Source organism: Moschus berezovskii, chromosome 17 (genome assembly GCF_049115385.1).
Source record: "Moschus berezovskii isolate FMDL1 chromosome 17, NW_MosBer_1.0, whole genome shotgun sequence".
Taxonomy (NCBI): Eukaryota; Metazoa; Chordata; class Mammalia; order Artiodactyla; family Moschidae; genus Moschus; species Moschus berezovskii.
In genome coordinates, this window is record NC_142476.1 from 50064321 (window position 1) to 50089994 (window position 25674).

Genomic DNA, 25674 nt, shown 5'->3' on the forward strand with positions numbered 1-25674 from the left:
TATTTTTAAAGCTGACAAATACCACAAACATTCCAAAATCCAGCGGGGTGGGGGGGGATGTTTTTTTGTTAACTGCCTATCACCTCTATAACAGTTTCTTACATTTTTGGCTACATACTGTTGGTTTCCCCCTTCACATGTCAAGACTTTGGAATCTCATTTTCAAGAGAGAAGACAGAAAGATAATTCTTTCAGCATAGTTGAATAAAATGCACACACACATATATATTAATCTATTCACTTAATAGAGTTTGTTTTATGGAATGCATAAAACACAAGCTTCACACACAGACCCACTCATTGTCTGTAGAGCTGAAACAGGTTTATGTCCTACTGTTATCTACAGAAAATGGCCCCCCCAAAGATGTCTATGCCCTAATCCCCACAACCAGTGAACATTTGGTTACATGGCAAATGGGAACTAAGTTTGCAGATGGAATTAAGGTGGCTGATCAGCTGACCTAAAATAGGGAGACTGTCCTGGATTATCCAGATGGGCCCAACGTAATCCCAAAGGTCTTAGAGGTGGAAGAGGGAGACAGAAGAGAGAACGAGAGTGATGGCAGCATGAGAAGAACTCGGCCCAGCATAGAGGAAGGAAGGGGTCACAAGCCAAGGGATGCAGGCATCCCCTAGGAGCAGGAAAAGCAAGGAAACAGATGTTTCTCTGAAGGTATAAAGGAATGCAGCCCTGCCCATACCTGGATTTTAGCCCTTGATTCAATCCCTGGTCCTGGAACTAAGATCCCATATGCTGTTCGTGGTGTAGACAAAAAAAAAAAAAGAAACCCAGGAAGAGGACATGGAGGCTGGGGAGTGGGGGAGGATGGGGAGGATGCTATATAAGTAGGACAGATTGAAGTTGGGGCTGGAGGAAGGGGCAATGTTAGGGAGACACCAAGCTTCTGGCTAAAAGACGGGAGGATTCAAAGAGGCAATGGTGGGTGTGGGGGCTCCAGGAGAGGGACCCTGTGTGCCCACCTCCCCATCCCGCCACCCCGCCCATAGGAGAGAGAAGGGAAATCACTCCTGATTTCCCCTGCAGCCTCCCAAACCCCACATTCAAAGGAGACTGAGAACTTCCCTCTGCACTAACGCTACCAAGGGACCCAGTGCCTCAACCCAGGAGGCAGAGCAAAACTCTTGCAGAAAGAGAAACGGGGCTCTCTCCTCGTGAACCATGCAGCCTCTCAGGCTGGCTCAGGAGCCCACCCATTCCTGAGCCCAGTGCTCACCCCCCACCTCTCAAGCCCCCGCCCCTTAACCCTCTTTGGGTCTCCATTCCCCAAACTCAACTCTCAAACCAAGCCCAGAGTCACTGCTAGTGCTTATTAAGCCACTAATTAATTGAATTTTTCCCCCTCATTGCATGCTGTTAATTAGTTTCTTGTAGTAACAGAGACTATTATTCTTGGAAGTAATAACTTGGTTCAGGAGGCAGTTTTAATGTTACTTATAATTGCTGGAGGGGGTGGGGTCTTGGGCTCAGGTGGGTGGGACTAATTCAGGAAAGGAAGGGAGTAAAGCAGAAACAATTCTCTTGCCTAAAAGATGACTTTTTCATTTGTCTTAATAGTGTCCTACCTTTTCCAATTTTCTCCAAAGAAACACATTATTTTTATAATATCAAAAGAAAAACACTTAAAGCAGGGAAGGCCTTAGAGTGTCTAGAAAAATTGTGCCTGGGAGAACGAAGCCACAGAATGCTGGACTGGAGGGCCAGAGGGCAGTGGGCTTCCTTTGCTCCCACAACTTCTGTTCCAGGCTGTCCTTTCTGTTCCCTCCCCATGAGCCCGCAGTGAGTCAGCCCCAAAACCAGGGTGCAAAATCAGGGCTCTGCCTCTGAGTCCAAGGACCTAACACTGATTCGAGCTGAGTTACAAAGAGAAAATAGCTGTGAGCCACGTGTGCCCCAGATCAGGAATCATGAGGCCACAGTGAGGAGATGACAAATAAAAACAAACGGGACTTCCCTGGGTCCAGTGGTTAAGGCTCTGCCTTCCAAGGCAGGGGACATGGGTTCAGCCCCTGGTTGGGAACTAAGATCCCACATGCCACAGGGCAACCAAGCCCATGCACCACAAGAAGAGAAGCCTGAGCTTCTAGATAAAGATAACTAGATAAAGCAGCCCACGCGCCATAATGAAGAGCCTGAATGTGCTGCAATGAAGACCCAGCGCAGCCAGTTATTTTAAATAAAAAATTAAATAAATAAAAGCATCCAAAATCACAAAGTCCCTCCATCTTCGTAGAGCTTGCATTTTAGCAAAAGAAACAAAGAAAGAAGAAAAACAGAAAATAAAAGAGAAGACCATGGGTGCAGAGAAACATACTGGAGATAGGATGGCCGGGGTCTCCTAGAGGAGACGCCATTTAAGCTGCAAACAGAAGGATGAGGTGGGGGGAAACCCAAACATAAAAAAAGGGTCTTCTAGAGGACGAGTCTGTGTTTATCCCTGAGGAGGGGCCTCAGTGTTCCCCCCCACCACCACCACCAGATTCCTTCTTGTCCGCAGAGCCCTGCAAAAAACTATCACTCACACCAATAAAAGCACCCGTTAACCTTGAGCCAGCCCTCAATTAGCCACAAGGTCTTAACTCCATCATTAGCCTGGGGGTTAGGAGGGAGGGCAGTGGGAACCGCATCTGATTCCCGAAATGACCTGTGATGTTGCGAAGCAGCCAAACAGAGGCTGACAACTCCTCACTCCTCAACAGGAATTCATTTTGCTCTTCCTCAGTTTTCCCAGGATGAAGAGGCCACTTACAGGCAGGAGGAACATCCTTGGCAGCTCCAATATGATACCCATCCTTTGCTACTGTAGGGGACAGTATCGGGCAAGGTGCCTAGGGGCACTGGTGTGCAGATAAATGCTTAACAACCAGCTCTCCAAAGGGGAAAAGCCCTGATTTGCAGCATCTGTCAATTTCCATGTTGTCAATACCCTAGCCAATTTCAAACTACCAAGCTGACGTCACTGAACGGAGATGCAGACTGGAGTGAGTCTGCCTGGCACACCACTGCTTTAGGCATGACCCTTCTGCAAGTCTCCCCATCTGCAAAATGAAGATTAAATGAGATCATGGTAAATAACCATCACCCTTGAGAAGCGTCAACAGAGGTTGGTGCTGATAAAGCAGGGTTCCCTTCTTCCGCCCAAGGAAAGCAGAGGAGTCCTGGCACAGAGTTGAGAAATATCACCCAAGCATTTAGGGACTGAATATCTTGTTGAACCATCTGGATAGAGATGAGGTGAGGTGGGTTTGCAGGGGACGGGGCAAGAAAGAGAACATAGAATCAATTCCCGCCCCCTGCCAAGCTCAGTGCAGAGTTTCACCAGCTGGGTGGTAGCAGAGGGAAGGAAAATGTAGCTCAACTTAGGGTCCCCAAGAGAGGGACCAGGCTTGGCTGGTTTACGCTCTGTGCCCAGTCCCCAGCCCAGGGCATAGCAGGAAACACGGCTGTTCAATAAATGTTTGCCAGATGAGCTAATGAATGAATCCCAGTGTTCTCTCCAAGTGAGGGATGGGAGCCTTTCCCCCCTCTCTCTCGGTCCACGCACATGCACAGCGGGCAGCTTGAATTGTGGCTGTGGCTCTGGAACGGATCACCAGGGAAGCCTCCCAAGCCCCTGGGGTCTGGGGATGGGCCTGTGGTGCTGCATGAGAGCAGGTTAGAGACAGCCTGTGATTCATTGCAGCAAATGCCCAGAAAATAAATATCACACTGCCCTAGCCCTTCCCATTGCAGCCTCTAATATCATTTCCACGGGAAGAGGCCTTATTATTCAGTGTCTGCGGTGACAGTCAACGAGTAAATCAGTGACCTGGAGATTGCTCCCTGGGGAAATTGGATGTGGCTTCTGGTGATGGCCGCTCTGCGGGTGCTGCGTGGGAGGAGGAGGGGTCATTTGGGGGCGGGAGTCAGGGATGGGTTTTCACATGGAGAAAAACTCCCTGCCCATCTTCCTGCTTCCCGTGAAGCTCACCTGACTGGGAACTCCACGCCACCCTGTGCGGTCACGTCCCAGGTTCTCACTGGACTGGGAGTACCCCCACCACACCCCAGTGCTGTCACTTGCCTTCCCGGGACAGAACCAGCTCACAGACAGAGGCACAACTCAAAGGCAACATCCTGTGGTCTTCCAGGCACTAGTCCTCCCCAGCGCTTGTCCCCAAGCCCTAAATCCTATACCAGTTCCACTCTTCCAGGCTGGAGTGGGTGGGAACCCAATCCACCAGTTACAGTGATGAGAGATCGTATCTGTTTTCCCAGTGATGGCACCTAACTCTTTACTGTTTGCCTGGAACATAATAGCCCCTCAGTAAATATTTGTTGAATGAATAGATGAATAACTGAAGGCCCAAAGAAATGGTTACAGAACGGAACAGGCATGTGTGTGCATTTTTCATCTATTTCTCTGCTTTGTTATGTTCCTAATCTTTTCAAGGACGCACTACCACCTTTCATCACAGCAGCTGTATAATGTACCAGGTCACACTCATTTCTAGTCTCTGGCTTTAAATTCTTCTTAGTTTTTCTTCCTTTCCTCCAGTTATCATAATGGCACTACTCTGCAGTCTTCTTCCCCCATCCAGATGGTGGGCATCACGAGCATGGGTCCTGTGTCCACTGACCTCCTCCAGTATCATGTCTTCCTACATCCCAGCAGGCCCCCACAGGACACACTTCTTGGTCAGTCAGATGCTAAGCTAGTCAAGGAGCTACTTTGGGGGCAGAGGGCTTTCCTGTTGCCTTGACATTTCAGCAGAGAAGTAAAAGTTCTAGGCACAGTACCCACAGAGCCATGAACTTGGTGAAGATTAAAAGCCCAGTTCCAAGCTCTCCCCAAGGTCAGCAGGATACAACAGCGCCAGCTCCACTACCTGCCACTCTGCCAAATCTTTCTCCTAATTATACCTGAATTATGCAAATCAATACCAATGTCGATATAGGATTTCCTCTAACAAGTCAAGAACATGCAAGAAGTAAAGACCCAGGGAGACGGAAATCCATCTAATTAGGAGTGAGTTTCTCTCTTTCTCTCTTGGCTGTGCTAATAAATGGTTGCACGACAACCCCAGAGAAGAGGTCAGCAGGTAGAGCAAAGCAGGGCAGAGGGCAGGCAGAACGCAAAGATGGGGTGTGAGCCAGAGGGGAGAGGACTGGGAGACTGTGGTTACACTGAGAGCATGCTGGATGTAGCATCAGTCACAAACAAAAATGGGATTTTGGAGTCTCTCTTTCCATCAAGCAGTTTAAAATCTGCCAAAGCTGGAAGTTGGGGGCCCAGGAACACAGAGAAGGTATAGTCTCTCACCTCTGGAGACATGGACTAAGAAAGAAAGAGAGAGACAGAGGGAGGAAAGAAGGAGGCAAGGGGAAAAGAAAGAAAGAGGGAGGAGGGGGGGCTTTCATGCAGTGAACTTTTGCTATGTGCCTCTGAGAAGCATTGTACCTCCAGGCTCTCATTTAACCCTCAACGCTTTGAGTTAGGTATATTTATGACCCCATTTCAAAGATGCAGACTGTGAGCTCAGAGAGGTGAAAGGTCCTGCCAAGTTTCCATGGCTGTAAGCTGAATAATGAGTTTAAGTGCTCAGTCGTGTCCGACTCTGTGCAACCCCATGGACTGTAGCCCATCAGGCTCCTCTGTCTATGGGATTTTCCAGGCAAGAATACTGGAGTGGGTTGCTATTTCCTCCTCCAGGGGATCTTCCTGACCCAGAGATCAAACCCATGTCTCCTGCATTGCAGGTAGATTCTTTACCCGCTGAGACATTGGGGAAGTCTGTAAGCAAAAGGCTGGAGCATCAATTCTTCTTGTCCCATCGCACCTATTGCTTCACTATATACAACAGGGGCTCAAAGGCAGAAAGCGGGCAGGCAGAGAGCTGCCTTTGGAGGGGTGGAAGAGAGGGCAAGGACACCTACCTTGAAGCCATAGGAGCCTTAGGCCTAGGCACCCCCTTCAGCAGACCCCTCCAGCAAGGAATAAGCAACAGGGCCTGAGTTTATCGTGAGGGCTGGCTTAACTCCCTTTGCACTTTATGCTCAATCATTTTATTATAGCTTGTCTTCTCCAGATAGACTGGAACACACCTGACAAGTAATTTATATACTCCATGATCAAACATCCTCCAAGCTGATGGCCCAGCATGAGGCACTATAGTATAGTGGCTAAGTGCCTCTGGAAGCAGACTGTGTCTATGGCTTATAACAAGTTACTCTCCATATCTCAGTTTTTCCATCTCTAAAATGGGGCTGACGACAGTGCTTGATACATACTAGAAACTATGTTAGCTGTTGTTATTGCTCAAGGCAGGGTACCAGGTCTCAAGATGACTGAAGCACCATCTCTGTCCTTGAGGAGCTCATAATATAAGAAGCACAGGGAAAAGACAGTGCTGTGGTTAGTCAATTACAGAGGTAAGCAAAGGGGCCATGGGAGACCAGGAAGGAAGACTTTAACTCTGCCTGGCTTTGTCCTTTAGGGAGGCATGTTATAGTCAGGGAAGGCTTCCTGGGAGTGGTGACACTAGGCGACGGTGGTTTAGTCACTACATCGTGTCCAATTCTTGCGACCCCATGGACTGTAGCCTGCCAGTCTCCTTTGTCCATAGGATTTTCCAGGCAAGAATACTGGAGTGGGTTGTCATTTCCTTCTCCAGGGGATCTTCCCGACCCAGGGATCAAACCTGGGTCTCTTGCATTGCAGGCAGATTCTTTACCAACTGAACTATGGTATTTGCAAGCAGAGGGCTCAGCCTGTCCAAAGGCCTGGAGGCATTCAGAAAGTCTGCAGCAGTCAGCAGCAGGAGATGAAGCTGGAGAAGTGGGCGGGGCCTTGCCTCCCAGAGATCATGACCACCCATCTAAGAGGTTGAGATTTCATCCCAAAGTGCCAGGAAGACCCTGAATAGAGGCAGAATGAGCCTTGAACTTTGGAAGAGTCGCCGTGCATTTGAGTGAAGGCTGGAGAAGAGGTGTAGAGGCGGCGAGGCAGGAAGCTGAATCCCAGCGCCCAAGCCCCCAGCTCCTAGCTCCCAGCCAGACTTCCCTCTGGGGGGGCCCCTGTGGGAGCCCGAGCTCAGTGGGACTGGGGAAGTTATTAATCGCTCCACGACGCCGCAGGCCATGGTCCATTTGCTGCTTTTCTCAGTCTGTTTTGAAACTGTGAAATGAGCCCCAGTCTTCAAGGCGGCCGTAATAACCATCCCGATTCTGACATTTAAATTACAGATGGCATTTTCAATTAAACAGGCGCTCTCAGCAGGTTTAATTTAGCTATCAGTTCTGGTCTGTTCTTTAAGTGCTAAAAAAAGAAAAAAGCCAGCCGTGAATTCTAGGTCTCTTTCCAGGAGGAGGGAGGGTCTCTGAAATGTGACATAACTCTTATCTTCTGGCTCTCACGGAGACTCGTGAAGCCTCCTGTAGACAGTCACAGTCCACTGAATTCACCCTTGTACACTCCCAAAGGCACTCACAAAACTACACACACACACACAGAGACTCCCAGCTATAAATCCAGTGGCTTTGAGGGCATCATTGAAACAAGTTGGAGGGGCTTGTGGCCTCTCCTATCTGATTTAAAAAAAAAAACAAAACCGCAAGAGATTCAGGAACCAGACAAACTTGAACTGAGATCTTTGCTCTATTACTAACTTGCTGTGTGACCTGGAGCAACTTACTCAGCTTTGCTGAGTCTCTATTTTCTCAGTTGTAAAATGAGAATAAAAATGAGACAAGTTGGAGTAAGTATTAAAGTGTCCAGCACTTGTGCTGGCTGATGTAAGTGCCAATAATCCTTGTGCCTCTCCTTTCTTCTTCCCTTACTTAGACTGTCACCCGTAACTTGGAGCTCTCCCAGTTAAGATTTCCATCCCTTGGGTCTTGGGTCCTAGATGGTGGCAGGTCACTGTCCGCGGTGCTGAACCACACCTATTGCTTACTTTCAGTTCTTCATGAGTTATCTCCTCCCTCCTGCCTGATTGGTCTGCTCTGAGAATCTCCCTCAACCCAGGTTGTTATTGCAGGTGAGTTGGGAGGCAAAGGTCCAAATTTTCTCCTCAGGTTCTGCCTCTGCATATTCCAAAGTCACTAAAATCCAGGCTGGAGAGCAGCGGAACTCAAAGAAACAACATGCCTGGTCCCTGTCCTCCAACCCTTATTGACACAGAAAATCCTCAGTTTCAGTCAAGAAAAGTTCAGCTGCTGGGCTCCATCAGGTCGTATCTGAGGTTTTTGTTGTCCTAGGTTGATCCCTTCTCTATTTTGGGGTTCTGAACAGGATGTAGACAGGATGTCTTCTCTGGCCACAGCATGTGCTGGTTCAAGTACCAGAGGGAAGTTGGTTCTGGAGAAGCTGCGAGTGGCCAATTAGAGCATATTTGAGTGCACTGCCTGTCCCCTCACACTAGAACACTTGTAATCAGGTAGAATTAGGGCTGAGGGAAAGACAAGACAGAGATTATCACTCCTACTTTACAAACCAGCTAACAAAGACCCAAAGAAAACCAGAAATCTACCCAGTGTGGGAGAAGGCAATGGCAACCCACTCCAGTACTCTTGCCTGGAGAATCCCAGGGATGGGGGAACCTGGTGGGCTGCCATCTATGAGGTTGCACAGAGTTGGACACGACTAAAGCGACTTAGCAGCAGCAGCAGCAGCTACCCAGTGTATCAGGTCAGATCTAATTTCCCAGTCAAGCCCAGTCAGCAGACCATGTGAATGTTCACCCAAAGAATTAGAAATTGGGGGGTCTGGAGGCTGCAGCCCAGAATCTGGTTAAAACAGTGTTCCCATGGCTGTGTGTTTGGGGCACGGCTGGCTCTCCAAGGGAGAGTTTTATATGAAAGAAAGCTCTTTGGCTCTGGTAGAAACTTATTTGCAGTTCACAAAGCACTTTCTCAATCACTCACCTCCTTGGCTCTGGCAGCAGGTCTGTGCCCTAAATACTATTATCCCATTTCAAAGGTAAGGAAGCTGAGGTTCACAGAAGTGAAGTAACTTGTCCAAGGCCATCCTGAGAGAAAGCAACAGCATGTGGACTTGAACTCTGGACATGAGAAGCTCCATTCTCCTTGTTCTAATGCCCCAGGCCACTTTACTTGGAAGGGAAGGGGAGCTGGCAGGAGCCAGGGGTGCCAGATGACCTCTTAGGGAAAAAATATGGGGACCTGAGATTAAAACTACAGGTATTCAAATCAGACTCAAGAAGGTACATGGGTGCATATGTACCCATATGCTGCTCTCTTCCAGAGGCCGGGAGTCGCCTATATGTCTTAGGGGAAAAAAATAATAAAATCTGATATTAAAAAGTACCAACTGTGCCCAGAGTTGCACTGATTGCTTTATGTACAGCATCCAATTTCATTCTTACGACTGCCCAACAAGCTGACCCAACATTTCTTCCTATCTGACAGATAAATTCAGAGAAGGTCCAGCATCACACAGCCAAGAAGAGATGAGCTGATCACTCTGCACCAGGATCTGAGCTGGGAACCTTGTGCTCTGCCACTTCTGACACCAAGTCCATTGCTGTGCGTATCATCACCTACCCTCTGGCTCCTGAGATCCCTTGTCCCTGGTGGACAGGGGCCAGGAAGTCCAATCAGGCACTTGAGGATCTCTAAAAACCAGGTCTCTGCCAGCTCTGCCCACTGTCCCCCTCATTTCCTTCCTGACTCCAGAACCTTCCCAATGTTTCCACACTCCCTCCCCAGCCTAGGTCCTCCGCCTCCAAGCCCTTCCTCTCCACCCAAAGGAAACCAGGGCAGGGGTGCTGACCTCCCTCCCCACACCTGTGCACACAGCTGATCCCAGAACCGAGATCCGGAGTTGACAGAATCAGGCTGACCCTCAAGAGATGCACATCTATCCCTTCCCCCAACACGGCCTCAGTTTCCTCGCCTGTAACTGGAAAGGTATGGGGTCAGGGCCAGGGAGTGACTTCAGTGCATACCCCTTAGACAGAAAGAGCCAGCACTCAGGTGGGTGTGAAACAGGACTCCCCTGTCTGTCCTCTTCCTCTTCCTCCTTCCTTGATCCCTGGGGGCAGCTGTTTGATTGACAGGGTAGATCTTTCTGGATGTGGTTGGGGGTGGGGAGTATAATATAAAAAGGCAGCTGTAATATTAAAACACGACTTTACATTGAGGGGAAACAAAACAGATATTCAGTGTTCTCACAAGGCAGGATAGAGATAATCCAACTCGGCAAAATTGTCTCGGCCACAGGTGGATCAGACTGTGGTGGGGCAGGAGGTGGGCAGGATTAACTGAGGAGTCGGCAGAACTACTGTGGGGTGAGAGCCCCCATCGCCCCCTCCCCAGGTTCCCACTTCTCTCTCCTTAGTCAGGCCTCCAACCCCTCGGGAACCCCAGCCTGGATCGGACATGCCCCCTCCCACTCCCAGCAGCTCCCTTGGCCCCAGCTCATTAGCCCTGAAAAACCTGCTCAAATCCAGGGGGAGGGTTTTTCAGCTAAAATATCTCCATCTCAGGCTAGGTTTTTTTCTCTCTTCCCCACATCATTAGTGAAAGTGCAGTCTCTGCAGCTTCCAGGCTGTGTGGTGAAGAATGCCCCCCACTGCCCCCTGGGGACCCCTGGCCAGACAGAGGGCTACATTCTGGGATCTGGCCTGGGGGTAGCTGGGGGAGCATATGGCTCTGGAGACCAAAAGGGAGGCAGAGGGAGTCCCGGCAGAGCCCCTTGTATCCTGCCCAAGAGGATGCTGAGTCCCCAGAAAACTGGAAGCAACTGCTGTCAGCAGGGTGGGGGCCAACTGAATGCTCGTCCTGCACCAAACACTGAGCCAAACACCCACTCGTCCCCGCCCGAGGCTGTGTGGGGTGGGACTCTACGTTGAACTTTCATTGCACTGCCCAGCCTCCTCCTCTCAGCCCTGTGGTTCTTCTCAGTGACTCCATTCCAAGCCTTTCCCATTAGAATGCCACTCCTCTCACCACGATAATTAGTCAGAAGTGGGCGTATGAACCCACTGGACTTGATGCCAGAAAGACCCGAGTCTGGGGGTGCTCAAGTCCCTTCTGGGGTGGGCCTGCCTGGGATGAAGCCACACAGAACTGAGAGACAAAGAGAAAAACCCAAGCTCTGAATATACTGTTGGAGTTCCTGGATCCAGCTTTACCTGAAAGAAAGCTATACTGGACTTTTCTGTTATGTGAGCCCCCAAATCACTTTTTACTTAAACCGCTTTGAATTTCATTTCTGTCATTCATAGCTGACAGACTTGTTACCAACACAAGCATTTTAGCACACCTCGTTTTTTCCATCAGGAAACTGAGGCCCAGAGGGGTTACACTACTTGCCCCAGGTCACACAGCTATCAATCTGTGTGTATCGAGCCAGTGATCCAGAGCAGGGGTTATGAGGGGGACTCCCAACTGGAACTTGTTCCCCCTGAAGTTCTCAGAGGAAGAGGGCTGGGGGAGGCTCTGAAGCCATTTTCAGCAGGACAAGGGACCAAAAGGTAACAGGTTGCCATGGTTACCAGCTCACTGTGTGGTCCCAGACAAGCAACCTCACCTCTCTGAGCCTCAGGCTGGCAACAAAATGTCTCACCCTGCAGAGTGCAGGTGGCCCTCAGGCAGGCGGGATGACTGCTCATGTCCCCCACCCCAGAGGTCTGTGAGCAGGTGGCTTCCCCAGCCAGGCAATGGAGGTTCCCCCCACCCTGAGGTCAGGCACTCCCAACCATACACACACTCCACCTGGTTTTAAATGTCTCTCAAATACCAAATTCAATTTCTCCACCAGCTCTGCAGTGCAGAATTCATCGGATGAGGAGCCTGCTTTTCGGGGAATAATTCATTTTTCCGGTGTTGGAAAGGAGAGTAATTGATCCAGGGGGCCGACGCCTCCCTCCCTCTCTCCCTCCTCGGGACCATCTGATTCCAAATGCAGCTCTGAGACCGTCAGGTCAGAGTCAGGGGGTTCTGCTTTAATATATTGGATTATTCCACTCAGCGGTGACGAAAAACAAGATTTAATTCCCCGAGAAACGCCAGCAGAGAAAATCATTTCCCTGCCTGCTTCTCCCCTCCTTTTTTTTTTTCCTTTTTTTCAGAGACATCTTTGTCTTCATGCAGGCTTTACAGCCTTGCTACAACCCTACATCACCAGAGACTTCCTGAACCTGCCTACCCCATCTAGAGTCCTCTTTTCCTGTCTTGAAGAAGATTCAAAACCCTCTCTGCCCACCCCTCCTCAGTCAAGGGTCCCTGAGGACAGATGCTTCTATTCAAATTTGGATGACATTACGGTGCTTGTTTGGTCTACGTTGTTCAGTCTCTAAGCCAGGTCCAACTCTTTGCGACTCCATGGACTGCAGCACTCCAGGCTCCCCTGTCCTTCACTATGTCCCAGAGTTTGCTCAGATTTCTGTCCGTTGACATGACGCTTAGCACACTGATAAATTACAACAAGCCAGGGGAAAAGACCACTTAGTACCATAGCTCTGACTGATGGGACAGGAAGTTAAGAGCTGGCCAAGGAAGTAATTTACTTTCCTACCACCTCTCAGATCAAGAGTTCACTCACTGCCTCCTACAGGAAGCCTCCCCTGATTAAGGTCCAAGTTAGCTATCCACCTTGGGGCTCCCAAAATACAATGGGCTCCCCGCTCACAGCCCTTTTACTATCTGATGGTAGTTGCCAGACTTTTATGTATGTAACAAACCAGTCATAGCACTTGCTAAGTGCAGACCCTGATCCACATGCTTTCCAAATATTAATTCATTTGAATCCTCCTAACAACCAGGAATTATGATCAGCCCCATTTTACACACAAGGAAATTAAAGCACCGACTGGTTATGTGACTTGGCCAACGTCACACAGGTAGGGATGGCGAGAACTGGGACTCCTTTAGTCTGTGAGCTCCCAAGTGACAGGGACCCTGTCAGTTCACTAAACACAGAGGCCCCCATCCTCCAACAATCCCACCACTTACAGGACAGAAAACCCCGTAAAAGTTGCATGGGAAAGCCCCTTGATACGGCGCGAATTCTGGCTCTAGAGTGAGAGTCATCAGCTAGATTCCAACTGTGCGTCCTTGGGTGTGACTGAGCTGCTCTGAGCCTTAATTCTGTCACAGTCTCTCAAACAGGAAAGAAAACAGTACACAGGTGCACTCGGAGGATTAGATAAAGCCATGCACCAATGGTGCTTTGAACACACCTAGCATGTAGTGCTGGAGAAGGCAATGGCAACCCACTCCAGTACTCTTGCCAGGAAAATCCCATGGACAGAGGAGCCTGGAAGGCTGCAGTCCATGGGGTCACTGAGGGTCAGACACGACTGAGTGACTTAACTTACACTTTTCACTTTCATGCGTTGGAGAAGGAAATGGTAAACCACTCCAGTGTTCTTGCCTGGAGAATCCCAGGGACAGGGGAGCCTGGTGGGCTGCCTTCTATGGGGTGGCACAGAGTTGGACACGACTGAAATGACTTAGCAGCAGCAGCAGCATGTAGCGAGCACGCAGTAGGTGTGAAAGATCCTGGACTCGAAAATGGAGGCTTTGGGGATACACTTGCTACACTCAGAAAAATAACAAAACTTTTTCAATCCAAGTCAATGAAGCAAGCTCTGAAATCTGGGTAGAAGGGTGGATTTTTCTTCATAGTGGTAGTAAGATGGGTGAGTTGCCAAGAACTACCAAGAAGAATTTTGCAAAGCACATGCAATCCATTTACTTCTGGGAGTTACTGAGATGTGGGAGAGTCTGAAACAGGGGCTCACTGGACCAGAAACAGCACTTGATGGGTGTTTAGTCATTAAGCAAGTGTGTACCCAGTGCCTTGGAGCCACGTGGAGGTGAGAGGGGCACAAGCGTTGGGGGCCCTTTGGACCCAGCTTGCTCTGCTGCTGACTGCTTTGTGACCTTGACCATGAGACCCACCCTCAGAACCGCAACTTCCTCGTCCATAAATTGGGATGATAAAATGAAGCCTCCCCAGGGACTGCTGTGGGGGGCCAATCATGTAACCAGGGTAGCAGATCGAAAGGGAGTCATTCCTTCCCAATTCCCAATGACATCAGCAGCAGTCAGCCCAATCCCATCAACCTTCCATCTTGTGCAGAAAACCTCAGAGGCACTGGTAACTGGACCTGGAACCTGACCCCCTTGGAGCAGCAAAGCAGGTGGGGTCACAGATCCCATTTTACAGATAAGGGGCAAAGGGCTTTCCACGTGGCACTAGTGGTAAAGAACCTGCCTATCATTGCAGGAGACATAAGAGATGCAGGCTTGATTCCTGGGTCAGGAAGATACCTTGGAGGAGTGCATGGCAACCCACTCCAGTATTTTTGCCTGGAGAATCCCCATGGACAGAGGAGCTTGGCAGGTTACAGTCCTTGGGGTTGCAAAAAGTCGGACATGACTGAAGCAATTGAGCATGCATGCACGTATAACGGGCAAAGCCAAATGAAATCCAAGTGTTTCTGTCTCCAAATCCATGCACTCGACCCTAGACAAGCAGTCTCCCTGATTTCTGGGAGAAGAAGGGAAGAGGGAGATCAGGGCTGGGAGGAGGCTGGGTACCCCTGTGTGCAGGTTCATTTATCAAAGTTGACCCCAGAATGGAGTCCATGAGGCTGAGACAGGTCACAGAGAGATCCCCTATGGGAGGAAAAGTAGGGGAGGGTGCCAGGCAGCCTGGGATGGAGACGGGTGAGAGATCAGAGAGCACTGAGGCCTCAGAGAGCAAATGCCTGGTGTGTGCAGGGGTCCCTGGGTTCCCATGGAGCCTCCCTCTGTGTCTTACAAACATCGCCTGGGTGGCTGAGTCCAAGCTCTTCATCTCCTTTCTTTGGCTCCAGCCCCTCCCCTAATCCAGGCAGTTCTTCCTTACATCTAACTGAAACCTTTCATGCTGCATCACCAATAGACCCTCGCTGAAGCACCAGAAGATGTCCCCAGCCCTGCCCATGCCATCTGCGAGCTGGTGGCACTCCTGGCTCAGGGCGGTTATCTTGCTGACAATTAATTGGCTTTTGTTAGAGGAGAATGAATACCATCTCATCTTAATCTTCCTCATTATTCTCCTTGTTCAGCAGAGTCAACACAAGATTAGGTTTAATTTATGGGGAAAAAAATAGCAAAGTCATTACTCACCAGGAGATCAGGATAGGATCTGCCTGGGTGTTCTGTGTTCACTGTAAGTGAGGGGCCACGAGGAAGGCCTGGAGTTCTGCTGAGGCAGGGACAGGCTGGGGGGACCTTGGCCCCCAGATCCATTTGGGGCTGGATCCCTGGAGACCACCAGCCCTTTCCAGTCTTACAGGACTCAGGCCTCAGAGGACCCAGCCTCCTACATGTTTCTCAGGAGCCTTTGCCATAAGACCAGTCCCAAAGAAGGGCAGGGAGCTCACCCTCTGAGGACCCAGACTCAACCCGAGTCCACGGAAAGAAATCAGGATTTGGATTCAAATTCTGACTTCTGAGACCACTTCCTCTGCAGAGAACTGGCCAGAACCGACCCCAGCCTGGGGACTCCCTTGACAACGCTGACACCTAGTGGTACTTAGAGGAACTGGTCCTTCCTTCCATCCTCCCTCTACATCCCCAAGCAAACCATTCCGTTCCGTTCCGTTCTGTCGCTCAGTCGTGTCCGACTCTATGCGACCCCGTGGACTGTAGCCTACCAGGCTTCTCCGTCCACGGGATTCTCCAGGCAAGAATACTGGAGTGGGTTACCGTTTCCTTCTCCAGGGGATCTTCCCGACCCAGGGATCGAACCCGGGTCTCCCGCATTGGAGGCAGACGCTTTAACCTCTGAGCCACCAGGGAAGCCCCCAAGCAAACCATACCAGGTACAAAAAAAAAAAAAAATCCAGATTTACAAAGTAAATCAGTAAGGGAAAGAGGGACTTTTAGCTATTTCAAAATTGTTAAATAGATTTCCACCAAGAAGTCTAAAAGAAAATTTATCTAATCTTCCCTGACCCCTTAACCAAAATGGCCCAGGCCCCTTCAGTTCAGTTCAGTCATTCCAGGCCCCTTAGCAACCCCTCTTTCTGCCTGGGGCAATAATAAGCAGAGAATCCCAGAAGCCTCACAGTCCTTGTTATTTCCAACTCTTTCCACTTCCCCTGCCCCAACTCTGTCCTCTGGCACATACTCATCTTGGACCCTGTTCCACAGTGGAGTAGCTAGGACCAGCTCAACTACTGTCATATGACCCTAGGCTAGTTAACCAACATCTGAGTCTTATCTATTTCATTCATAAAATGGGATTGCCTGTATCTACCAGAGAGGGCCACTGAGCAGATTAAACAAGCCTGTGTGCTTAGCACATTAACTGGCAGCAGAAAGTCCTCAGCAAATGCCTATCACCCTCACCACCATCATCACTATCATCCTCTTCATCCTGCTTCTCTGAAAATTCGGTTTCATCCACTAAACTGTAAGCTTCTAAAGGTGGCTCAGTGGTAAAGAATTCCCCTGCCAGTGCAGGAGATACAGGCTCAATCCCTAGGTTGGGAAGATCCCCTGGAGGAGGAAATGGCAACCCACTCCAGTATTTTTGCCTGGGAAATCCCATGGACAGAGGTGCCTGGCAGGCTACAGTCCATGGGATCACCAAAGAGTTGGACACAACTGAGCACACATGCACACACCTCTAACTCCTCACCCCCAGCTCCTGCTAGACAGAAGAGATTTTTTTTTTCTTAAAGGACACTGATATTACCTCTGCTTCTTGCAGCATTTACAGCTTATTAGACAGAGCACATGGTAGGTGCTCGGGAAACTCGCAGGATCACCTGCCAACATCTCCAACTTCATGTCAAACCACTTCCCCACTTGTTCACTGAGCTCCAGTCACACTGGTTGCCTTTCTAATCTGTGAGTAAGTTCATTGCCAACCCTGGGGCTTTGCATGTACAACTCCTGCAATGTTCTTCCCCCAGATATCTGGTTTCTCATCACCATTTGAATGTCACTTTCTCAGAGAGATCCTTGCACAGCAGCACTCCCAGGCTCACTCTTGACTTTGTTTACTATGCTATAGAGGTCAAGTGCCTAAGTGTCTGGGTAGAACTCCGGTTCTACTACTTACTAGCTGTGTGGCCTCAGACAACTTGCTTTACCACTCTGTGCTTCAGTTCTCATATGTAAAAATGGAAATATTAATAACAATTGTTCCTACTTCACAAAGTTATTATGACGAATCAATATATGTAAATCTCTTGGAGTAGTGCCTGTTGTCTCTAAGTGTTATATCATGTTGGTAATTATCCTATTTATTTAGCTGCATGTGTTTATGTTTCTCCATCTAGACTGGCAGAGAGCAAGTGCTTAAAAATATCAGTTGATTAGAAAGAAATCTTATGGCCAGACAGGCCTCTCCTTACACGTTCAGGTGCCTTTGAGCTAAGTGGCCAACCAGTCCGCTATCTCTGGCTTTCACACTCTCAGGGCCCTCGGGCTCCCCCTGCTGGACAGCGAGTAGGTTTTGTTTTGTTTTGTTTTGTTTGCCTTGAGGCTGATCACAGCCTGCGGTAGCTGTCAAATTTCCACGCCTGTGTAGGAAACAGCAAACCTGGCTCTTTGGAGTCAGACGCACCTGGATCAGAACTTGTGCTTCTCCAGTTATTCTTCCCGTCATAAGACAGGAAAGTCTCATTCGAGCCTCCTTATGGGCAGAAGGGGTGTAACGATGCCTTTGCCCCCTCCCCCACATCTAACTGGGTTATAGGCAGTGTGGTGTGAGGGTACCCTGTGCACAGGGAGACCTGCAGGCCCCCATACCCCCAGCATCAGCCCTTGGATGATGCACGAGAAGCCGTCTTGTTTTCCAAAGTTAAACACCACCAGGTATCCCCTGTTCCTCCAGGGACAGACACACAGTGACAGACATGCAGGGACAGTCTGGAGCACCCCAATATCTGAGCCCTTTGGGTCTCCTCTGTGAGCCCTGTGCCCTGGGGAAAGAATCTGGCCTCTGTCCCTCTGGTTCCTTCCTCTGAGAGCCAGCAGTTGGCTGGAGAGGGCCCTCCTGGGCTTGCATCCTCCTATTCACTTGACCCCCACCTCCCTGGCTGCTGTCTCCCCCATCGTGGCCTCAGAGGCCAAGGGTTCCCTGCCTCATTCCACACTTGTTTCCAGATCTCACAGTACCCTTGGCTTTGGCTGAAGACCACAGACACTGCAACTCCTGTATCTCCAGCCCAGACTCCTTATGGCCCTCTTTTCTGAACACCCCCTGGGGAAGTTCTCCCTACCTACAGCACCCTTCATGCCTCCCATACCCCTGTCCTGACACCTAGTCCTTGTAGACCCCTGGACTCAGATTCCTGGCCTCTCATACCCACTGCAACTCTCTGTCCAATCTCTTCCCAAACCCCCAGGGTGGTCTCTGGTCCTGACTCATCCCCATTTGGTTCCCCATGTGCCCATCCTATTCCCTCACCCACAAAGTATCACCTTGCCCTTTCACTCCTTTACTTAAAGCTGGGAGCTCAAGGGGTTACCCTCTTCCTTCATGGCTCCTCAGCAAACTGGGTCCCCAAGGTAAGGTATTGCTTACCCTGTCTGATTGACAACTCAGGTACATGTGAACAATGCCTTTCCCACTGGACTGTGAAATCCTCTAGAAAGGGCCAAGGGTGCTCATGGGACAGAGGGCTGTGGATGTACCTTCAGACTAGGAGTTTTCAGGGATGTGTCTTCCCTATCTGACTGAGGATGCTCCCAGAGCAGGGAGCATATCTCCACCATTAGACTGGATATAGCCCTTCCCCAGATGCCCCATCCTCAATGTGGCCAGGCAGTTGACTTTTCCAGGGACAAGGAGTGTCTTTCTCAACCTTGTAACCTTAGGACCCTGCACTAGGCCTGTCCCCAGGTTGGGACTTCAGGGATCATGGGTGAATAAATGAACCAAAGAACAAATGCATGCAGGCTGCAGCTTAAACTCTGCAAGCCCACTGACCAGCAGGTGGCATGAAGGGAAGCTGGAGGGGCAGGGAGATTTTATTGGTCATCCTTTTGGAGAGAACAGATTTCTCAAGACCCTCAACCACCCCCAAGACCAGGAGCTGAGAGTCCTGGGGAGGAGGCTGGGTTTAAGAGCTGCTGGGGAGACCAGAAAAGGAGTTCCTGGCCCAGAGCCTGGTACACATCCTTCCCTCCACCTCTCCCTTTGAACCAGTGCCAGGGGCTGGCCTCTGGGCAGGGCTTGGAAAATGACCCATGTGACCAGATGCTAATGACTCCTGTCCAATCCAATACTAGGCCAAGGAAGACAGCATGGAGTGGGTATGAACTGAAGAGGGACACCAAGCTGACCCTTCTTGTGCCTCCCACCTGGTCAACCCCCCACCCCCCCGCACGCACATTCTCACACCTTGAGCCACTAGCACTAATCATGGGCCCAAGAGAACTGGTACCGTAGACTAGGGGCTGCCATCACTCACCATCCTGCCTTCAGAAAGGAACAGGGCAGGGGATCAAGAGAGGCCAGGAAGGGAGCCCCCACACATGCCCTGTTCTGGCTTCTGGGCAGTTTGGGTGGCAGTCAGGCGCCAGGCTCAGCTCCCCATCCTTGGTCTCACAATCCCAGCCTTTGTCCTTCGGGTCCAGGCCCGGCTGGCTCTGCACCCGCCCAAGGGCCCCTGGAAACCAGAGCAGCTGGAACCCCACCAAGTATTTTTCCAGACTGGGCCAGAGGCCCTCAAGAGATAGAGACTAAGCAAAGGGAGGGTGGTTCATTCATCCGTTTGTTCATTCATTCCCTCCTCGGACAAATAATATTTATTGAATGCCCACAGTGGCAGGCTCTGTGCTAGAGGACAAGTGCTAGGGGATTTAGTGGTCGGCCCAGCGCAGACCCACACCCTCACCCATCTTATTTTCTGGATGCAAATATATACCAATAAAACCTCTCTCTTCCTTTGTGGGGGCTGGCCTTAGAGTATGGGACCGACAGGAGTGCATAGGGGTGGGGAGGGTGAGGATGCTACTAAGGCCTATCTAACCCCGGGCCTCTGCCCCTGCAAGGCAGCTGGGAGAGGCTGGAGGACAGGTCACTCAGGGCTCCACCCACACGCTGCTGTTGGTCACCCGGGCCCCGAACCAGCCCTTCCAGTAGACGCAGTCCTGTCCCCCGTGCTCGAAGCGGACGAAGCGGACGCCGGGCCCATAGTCGGTGAAAGTGTGGGAGATCTGGAGGTGGGAAGTTGGGGGAGGGTCAGACTCAGAGCCCTGGGGCCTCCCCCAACCACCCCACCCCGGCGCCCTGACTCTCCTCTAGTCCCCTGGACTTTTCAGCGCAGCATCCCTCCTCCCGGTCTCTCGACTACTATCCAAGCTAGCCCCGTCCATAAACCCCATAGGCGGGGTTTCTACAAGCCCCGCCCCTCGTGTCCAGGCCCCGCCCGCCGCCCTCCGGCCTCCGAGCTCGCCTCAATCCAGCCACCGTCGTCGCTGTCCGCCGGCACTGCCACCTGCCCGGTGTTGAACTCGGCCAGTACGTCCTCGTGCTCCGACAGCAGCTTCACCGTGAGCTCATACAGGCATCCGGCGTCTCTGCGGCCCGAGTACCTACCCCGAGGAGCGAGCGCCCAGGGCACGCTTCAGCCCTGCTGAGCCGGTACTTTGGGCCCAGCTCTTAACGGAAATCAACCCTGCTGGCCGGTACTACCAATGACCCCATTTTACAGATAAGGAAACCGAGGCCGGAGAGAGAAAATGACTCGCTCAAGGTCCGAACCCAAGAACTAAACCCCAGATGGGCCAGACCGAACCTTGGGACCAAAACCAAACCTACCAAGAAACTTCCTGTTTGGATCGCAGATGGATATTAAAAAAACAAAACCAAAAAAGCTTGTCAACATTTAAAACTCAAGAGTGGAGGCGGATTTCCACCTTCTCCTGAAAACCCGTGGCCCATGTGGTCGCAGCCTCTAGAATTGGGAGGCAGGGGTCCCTGAAGCGGGGTAGCCGGTTCCAGTTGGCCCTCGACCCCACTCCCCTAGCCCCCTGGCCGCTCACCAGTCCTTCACCACGATGGCCGGCTGAGTGGTGTCCAGTAGCTCCTCCCAGTAGCCCTCAGCTTGCAGATCAATGATCTGCGCTTTGCGACACCACCTGGGAGACTGGGGGTTAGGATGGAGTGGAGGCTCCTCCCCTCCCCTTCCCATCCGTCCCCCTTCTCCTTACTCGAAGGAGGAGGCGAAGTACTTCTTGACGCTCTCATCATGGATGAATTCCACCCCACAGTCTCCGGGCAGCTCCTCCACCCTCCAGCCGTCCCCACCGTGCTCCACGTCGCACCAGCCCTCCAGGTCCTCTGTAGGAACACGACAGCCCCACGCTGGCCACCCAGTCCCTGCGAGGGTGTGGGGCGCCTGGGTCTTGCCCCCATCGTGGAGGGAGGGCGAACGTGGTCCTTGAACGTTGGGCAGAGGGTGGACAGTGAGCACTTCCTGGTTTTCCCCCGGATTTTCTCACGCTCTCGGGAGGGTCTTCCGCGGGACCTGTCTTGCCCCAGGTTCCCGGGGATGGAAGGACCCCCAGGAAGAGCGGATACCCCCGCCCCCTCGCCACCAAACCTAACCCAGGGAGCAAGACAGAAAGATAATACTACAGTATGTATTGGGGATACTCTGTGCTGGGCGCAGCGCCAAGCACTTTATCTCATCCACCGCTCAAAGCAGGCTGGCCTTGTTACGGCCCATTGTATAGGAGAGGAAGCTGAGCTCCCAAGGCCAGGGTGACAGGGCGCGACGTCTCACCTTCCCCACACGGGTTGCGCAGCAGATTGCGCCGCCTCTTGCTCAGGAAGTAGAACTGCTGCCAGTGGTCGCGCTCCTCCTCGGGGCCGTCCTGGGGCACCAGCCCCTCCTGCTGGCACTTGAGCAGCCACAGGGGGGCGCCGTCCACCAGCTCCTTCCAGCGCAGGCACACCAGGCGGCAGGCCTGCACCAGCTGGGCGGCCGGCAGCTCGGCCAGCACACGCAGCAGCAGCGGCTCGGGCAGCTCGTCCAGGTATGCCGCCTCATCCTCCCCCTCGTCCTCAGGCCGCTCCTCCCCGCCGCTCGCCTCCTCCCCGCACGCCTCCTCCTGCTGTTCCTCCGTGCTTGCCTCCTCCGGCTGGCCCACGCTCTCTGAGGGTGGGCGGGGCGGGGGTGCGGCTGAGACTCCCCACGACTGTCCCCCGCCGCGCCCCACAACCTCTATGTAAAGGGCATCGCCTCCACCCACGCTTTGACAGTCCGCAACTGGGGTCGGATTCCGTGACCAGAGAGGAGGGCCTTGTGGAGGAAGCCCAGGGGACCGGGGCCACTGACCAGCCCCAGGTCTGAAGAGTGGCCTCAGAGGACTTTCCCTTGCAGGGCCAGTACACCACATATATACCTGAGCCCAGAGCAATAACTGATGATATTTCTGACACATGGAAGTCCCTTATCCCTCTGAACAACCCTCTGAGATCTCTGCTCCAGTCACCTCCTCAAAGGAGCCCTCCTGGACCCCCCCTATTACAATGTCCTCTCACCTCACCGTTGGGAGTTCCGTCCTTCCTAGCTTTTATCCAAGGATTTGATGGTTTATAAATACCTTTCTTTGGACTGGACTGAGGGAGTGAGGGCAAGAACAGGGTCTGGGCAACTCACTGCTTCACCCCCAGTGCCTGGCATCGGACACCCTCCCCTACCCGCTGTCAGCAGCGGGCTGGGCTTTCCTGATGGTTTAAACAGTAAAGAATCTGCCTGCAATGCAGGAGACCTGGATTCGATTCCTGGGTTGGGAAGATCCCCTGGAGAAAGGAATGGCTACCTATTCCAATATTCTTGCTTGGAGAATCCCATGGACTGAAGAGCCTTGAGGGCTACAGTCCATGGGGTTGCAGAGTTGGATGTGAGCGAGTGACTAACACTACCAAGAGTTAGGCACTACTTCATTCTAAGCATTTTAATTGTATTTGCTCTTTAAATCCTCACAGCATCTCTTCAAGGCTGTCGGTATTATCGTCCCATTCCATTGATGAGGAAACTGAGGCACTGAAAGGTGAAACCACCCAGGATCACACAGCAAATGAGTGGCTGGAGCCTGGATTTGAACCCAGGCAATGGGGCTTCCGAGGTGATGCTAGTGGTAAAGAACCCGCCTGCCAATGCAGGAGATACAAGAGATGTGAGTTTGATCTGTGGGTCAGGAAGATCCCCTGGAGAAGGGCATGGCAACCCACTCCAGTATTCTTGCCTGAAGAATCCCATGGACAGAGGAGCCTGATCACATGGGGGCAAAAGGAATCAGACGTGACTGAGGCAATTGAGTACACCGTCAGGCTCCAGAGCTGCCTTTAACCACCACAGCCTTGAGAAAATGAATTGTGGAGTTGAGAGTTATAATTTTGATTTCACAGGTGAAAATTCTCAGGCTTAGAGTTGTGGAATGACTTGCCAAAGGTCACAATGCTGGTATTCAGGCAGGGGACACAGGGACCTGAGGCCTGGAAGAAACAGGGACTTGGGGATGGGGGAGGGAGGCTCCTTAAAAGACAATGTGTGTGTCAAACGGGGAGGTGTAATACGTACTTGAGAAGGAGGGTTTCTTCACTCCTTTTCCTATCCCTGGCCCTCAGCTTCCCTGTCTATAAAATAGGAATAATCCCTGTGCCAAGGTATTCAGATGGTACTGATCACCTCCACTGAGGAGTGGGCAAGGGCATTCTAAATTATGAGAGGGACCCATGTCAGGAGCTGTGGACTGAACTGTCTCTTGGATCCTGGCTGGCCTCAGCTGGGCCATCCAAGCCTTGAATAAGCAGATACTGTGTGCCCAGTGTCCCTGGAGATGGTGGGGAGGAGATGGAGCCACTCTGAGTGATGGGGGAGGCCATTGCTCTCAGACCTAGGAAGGGGCGGGGATGGTTCCCTAAGGGCTGGGCCAGGCATCAGGGGAGGAACAGGTAGGGCCCAGACCCAAGGCTGGGGGTTGCCAGGACCTGACCAGCCAGTCCCTCACCTCCTCACATGCAGCATTCCCCACCCCCAAACCCCAGTCAGACCCCTGAGAGCTGAATCAGGGTTTACCTCTTCAGAGCCCAGAGTACACAGGGAGTCCTCAGTGTATCTTATTCAATTAATCTTATTAGTTAGCACAGTTCCCTTCATTATTAGCTTTTTTTTTTTGCCACATCTTTATGAAATGGTGCTTTACTCACCCCTCTGGCCAGGAGGAAACTGAGGCCCAGAAAGGCTTACTGGCCTCTCCCAACTCATACCACAGAACGGTGGTGATGGCGGAGAGGAAAATGTCTGCCCTGAAGCCATGTCACCTGCCTGCCCTGCTGCCCACAGCTCTCTGGGGAGCTGGGCCCAGTGTCCTCACCTCTCTACCCCTCCCCCTGCCCTGCCCTGCCCTGGCCCTGGTGGACACCTGATGCTCCCCAGAAAGGTGCACCTCGCCCAGTCCCCTCTCCTGGCCCCAGGCCTGGCACTCAAGGCCCCAGATCTGATTACAGGCCCCCCACCCCCTCTGGAGCAAACACAACTCCCCACATTGTTGCCTTCGGAAAGTTATCTGGGTCCTGGAAGCTGCCTCCGAGGCTTATTCACTCACTTGGATTGGGCCCTTGAGTCCGGGGAATAGCTGGGCCCTGGGAAAAGGCAGGAACCCATTCTGGGTCCTATGAAAGGTGTGGCAAGGGGGCCAAGGATTGGGAGCAAGAGCTGAAGGAGGTAGGGTTTTCAGGGCTAGAGGTGGGGGCAGGGCAACTCAGCCACCCTAGTGAGCATCACTGTTACTCATTGTCTCCCCCCAAGCAATAGCCTCTCAGATGGGCCTGATGACAAAGGGATGAGGGAATCTGGGAGTGGGCAGGTATTGTTCCCACCCTGACTCAGCAAGCAACCCCTCCAGGCCCAGCAGGAAGTCCTAGAGATGAGGAGGGGGTCTTTGGTGCCAGACAAGATGACTGGGCAGTCTCAAAGGGTTCTAAGCATCAGCTAGAGCTGATGCCTAAACTCTTTCACCACTGGCCTGGTGCCCACTGGGCATTCAACCAACCAAATGAGGATAGCCCCTCTAGACAAGGGATCCCAGGAGGAAGGATAAGGTGGGGAGAGGCCAGTAACCCCAAGAAATTCGTTGGGATTCAGACAACTCACGGACCAGAGTTGGCAAATTCAAGAAGCTGATGGAATAAAAAGGCTTGTGGCCTCTTCCATAGCAGATGGGTCCCAGACCCCGGTCCAATCAGACCCTCAGGAAGCCAGGAGGAGGAGGGAACGTGGATCACTCCTATGCTATCTGCGGATTAAATGGGACCCAGGAGTCCTCCCTTTGCCTGTCATCTCTCAAGGCCTCCTGCACATCAAGATACCAGGCAGAAGGCTGTGCTCCTTAGAGACTGTCTCAAGGGCTTTGCTTGGGTGAAAGTTTGCCACTCTGGGTCTGGGGGGCCCCCTCGCTCTTTGACGCCCCCTCTCCGTAGCATTCACCCGCCTGCCCCGGTCACCCCTCCTGGACTGAGTGAGTGGATCCGGTGGCGGCGGCTACCTGGGTCACCGTCTCCGTCCATCGTTGCGGAGGGCGTTCGCGAGAGGAGGAGGACCCGGAGCGCTGCGGGGCTGTCCGAGTCCCGAGGAGGCGGCGGCGAGTCCAGGCGCTGGCCGCGTCTGGGTCGGGTCCCGGCCGAC

The 25674-nt window shown here is 51.9% G+C and overlaps 1 protein-coding gene across 1 annotated transcript; it reads right to left on the reverse strand.

Annotated features, from left to right (window-relative positions):
• Positions 1-19768: 19768 nt before the first annotated feature.
• On the reverse strand, positions 19769-25669 carry FBXO2 (F-box protein 2). Its single transcript, XM_055419562.2, has 6 exons — positions 25535-25669; positions 21766-22137; positions 21191-21320; positions 21023-21118; positions 20434-20572; positions 19769-20194 (listed from the first exon to the last, which is right to left on the reverse strand). The coding sequence occupies exons 1-6, from the start codon at positions 25554-25556 to the stop codon at positions 20060-20062; spliced, it is 894 nt and encodes a 297-aa protein (XP_055275537.1). The 5' UTR covers positions 25557-25669; the 3' UTR covers positions 19769-20059.
• Between the last annotated feature and the right edge of the window lie 5 nt (positions 25670-25674).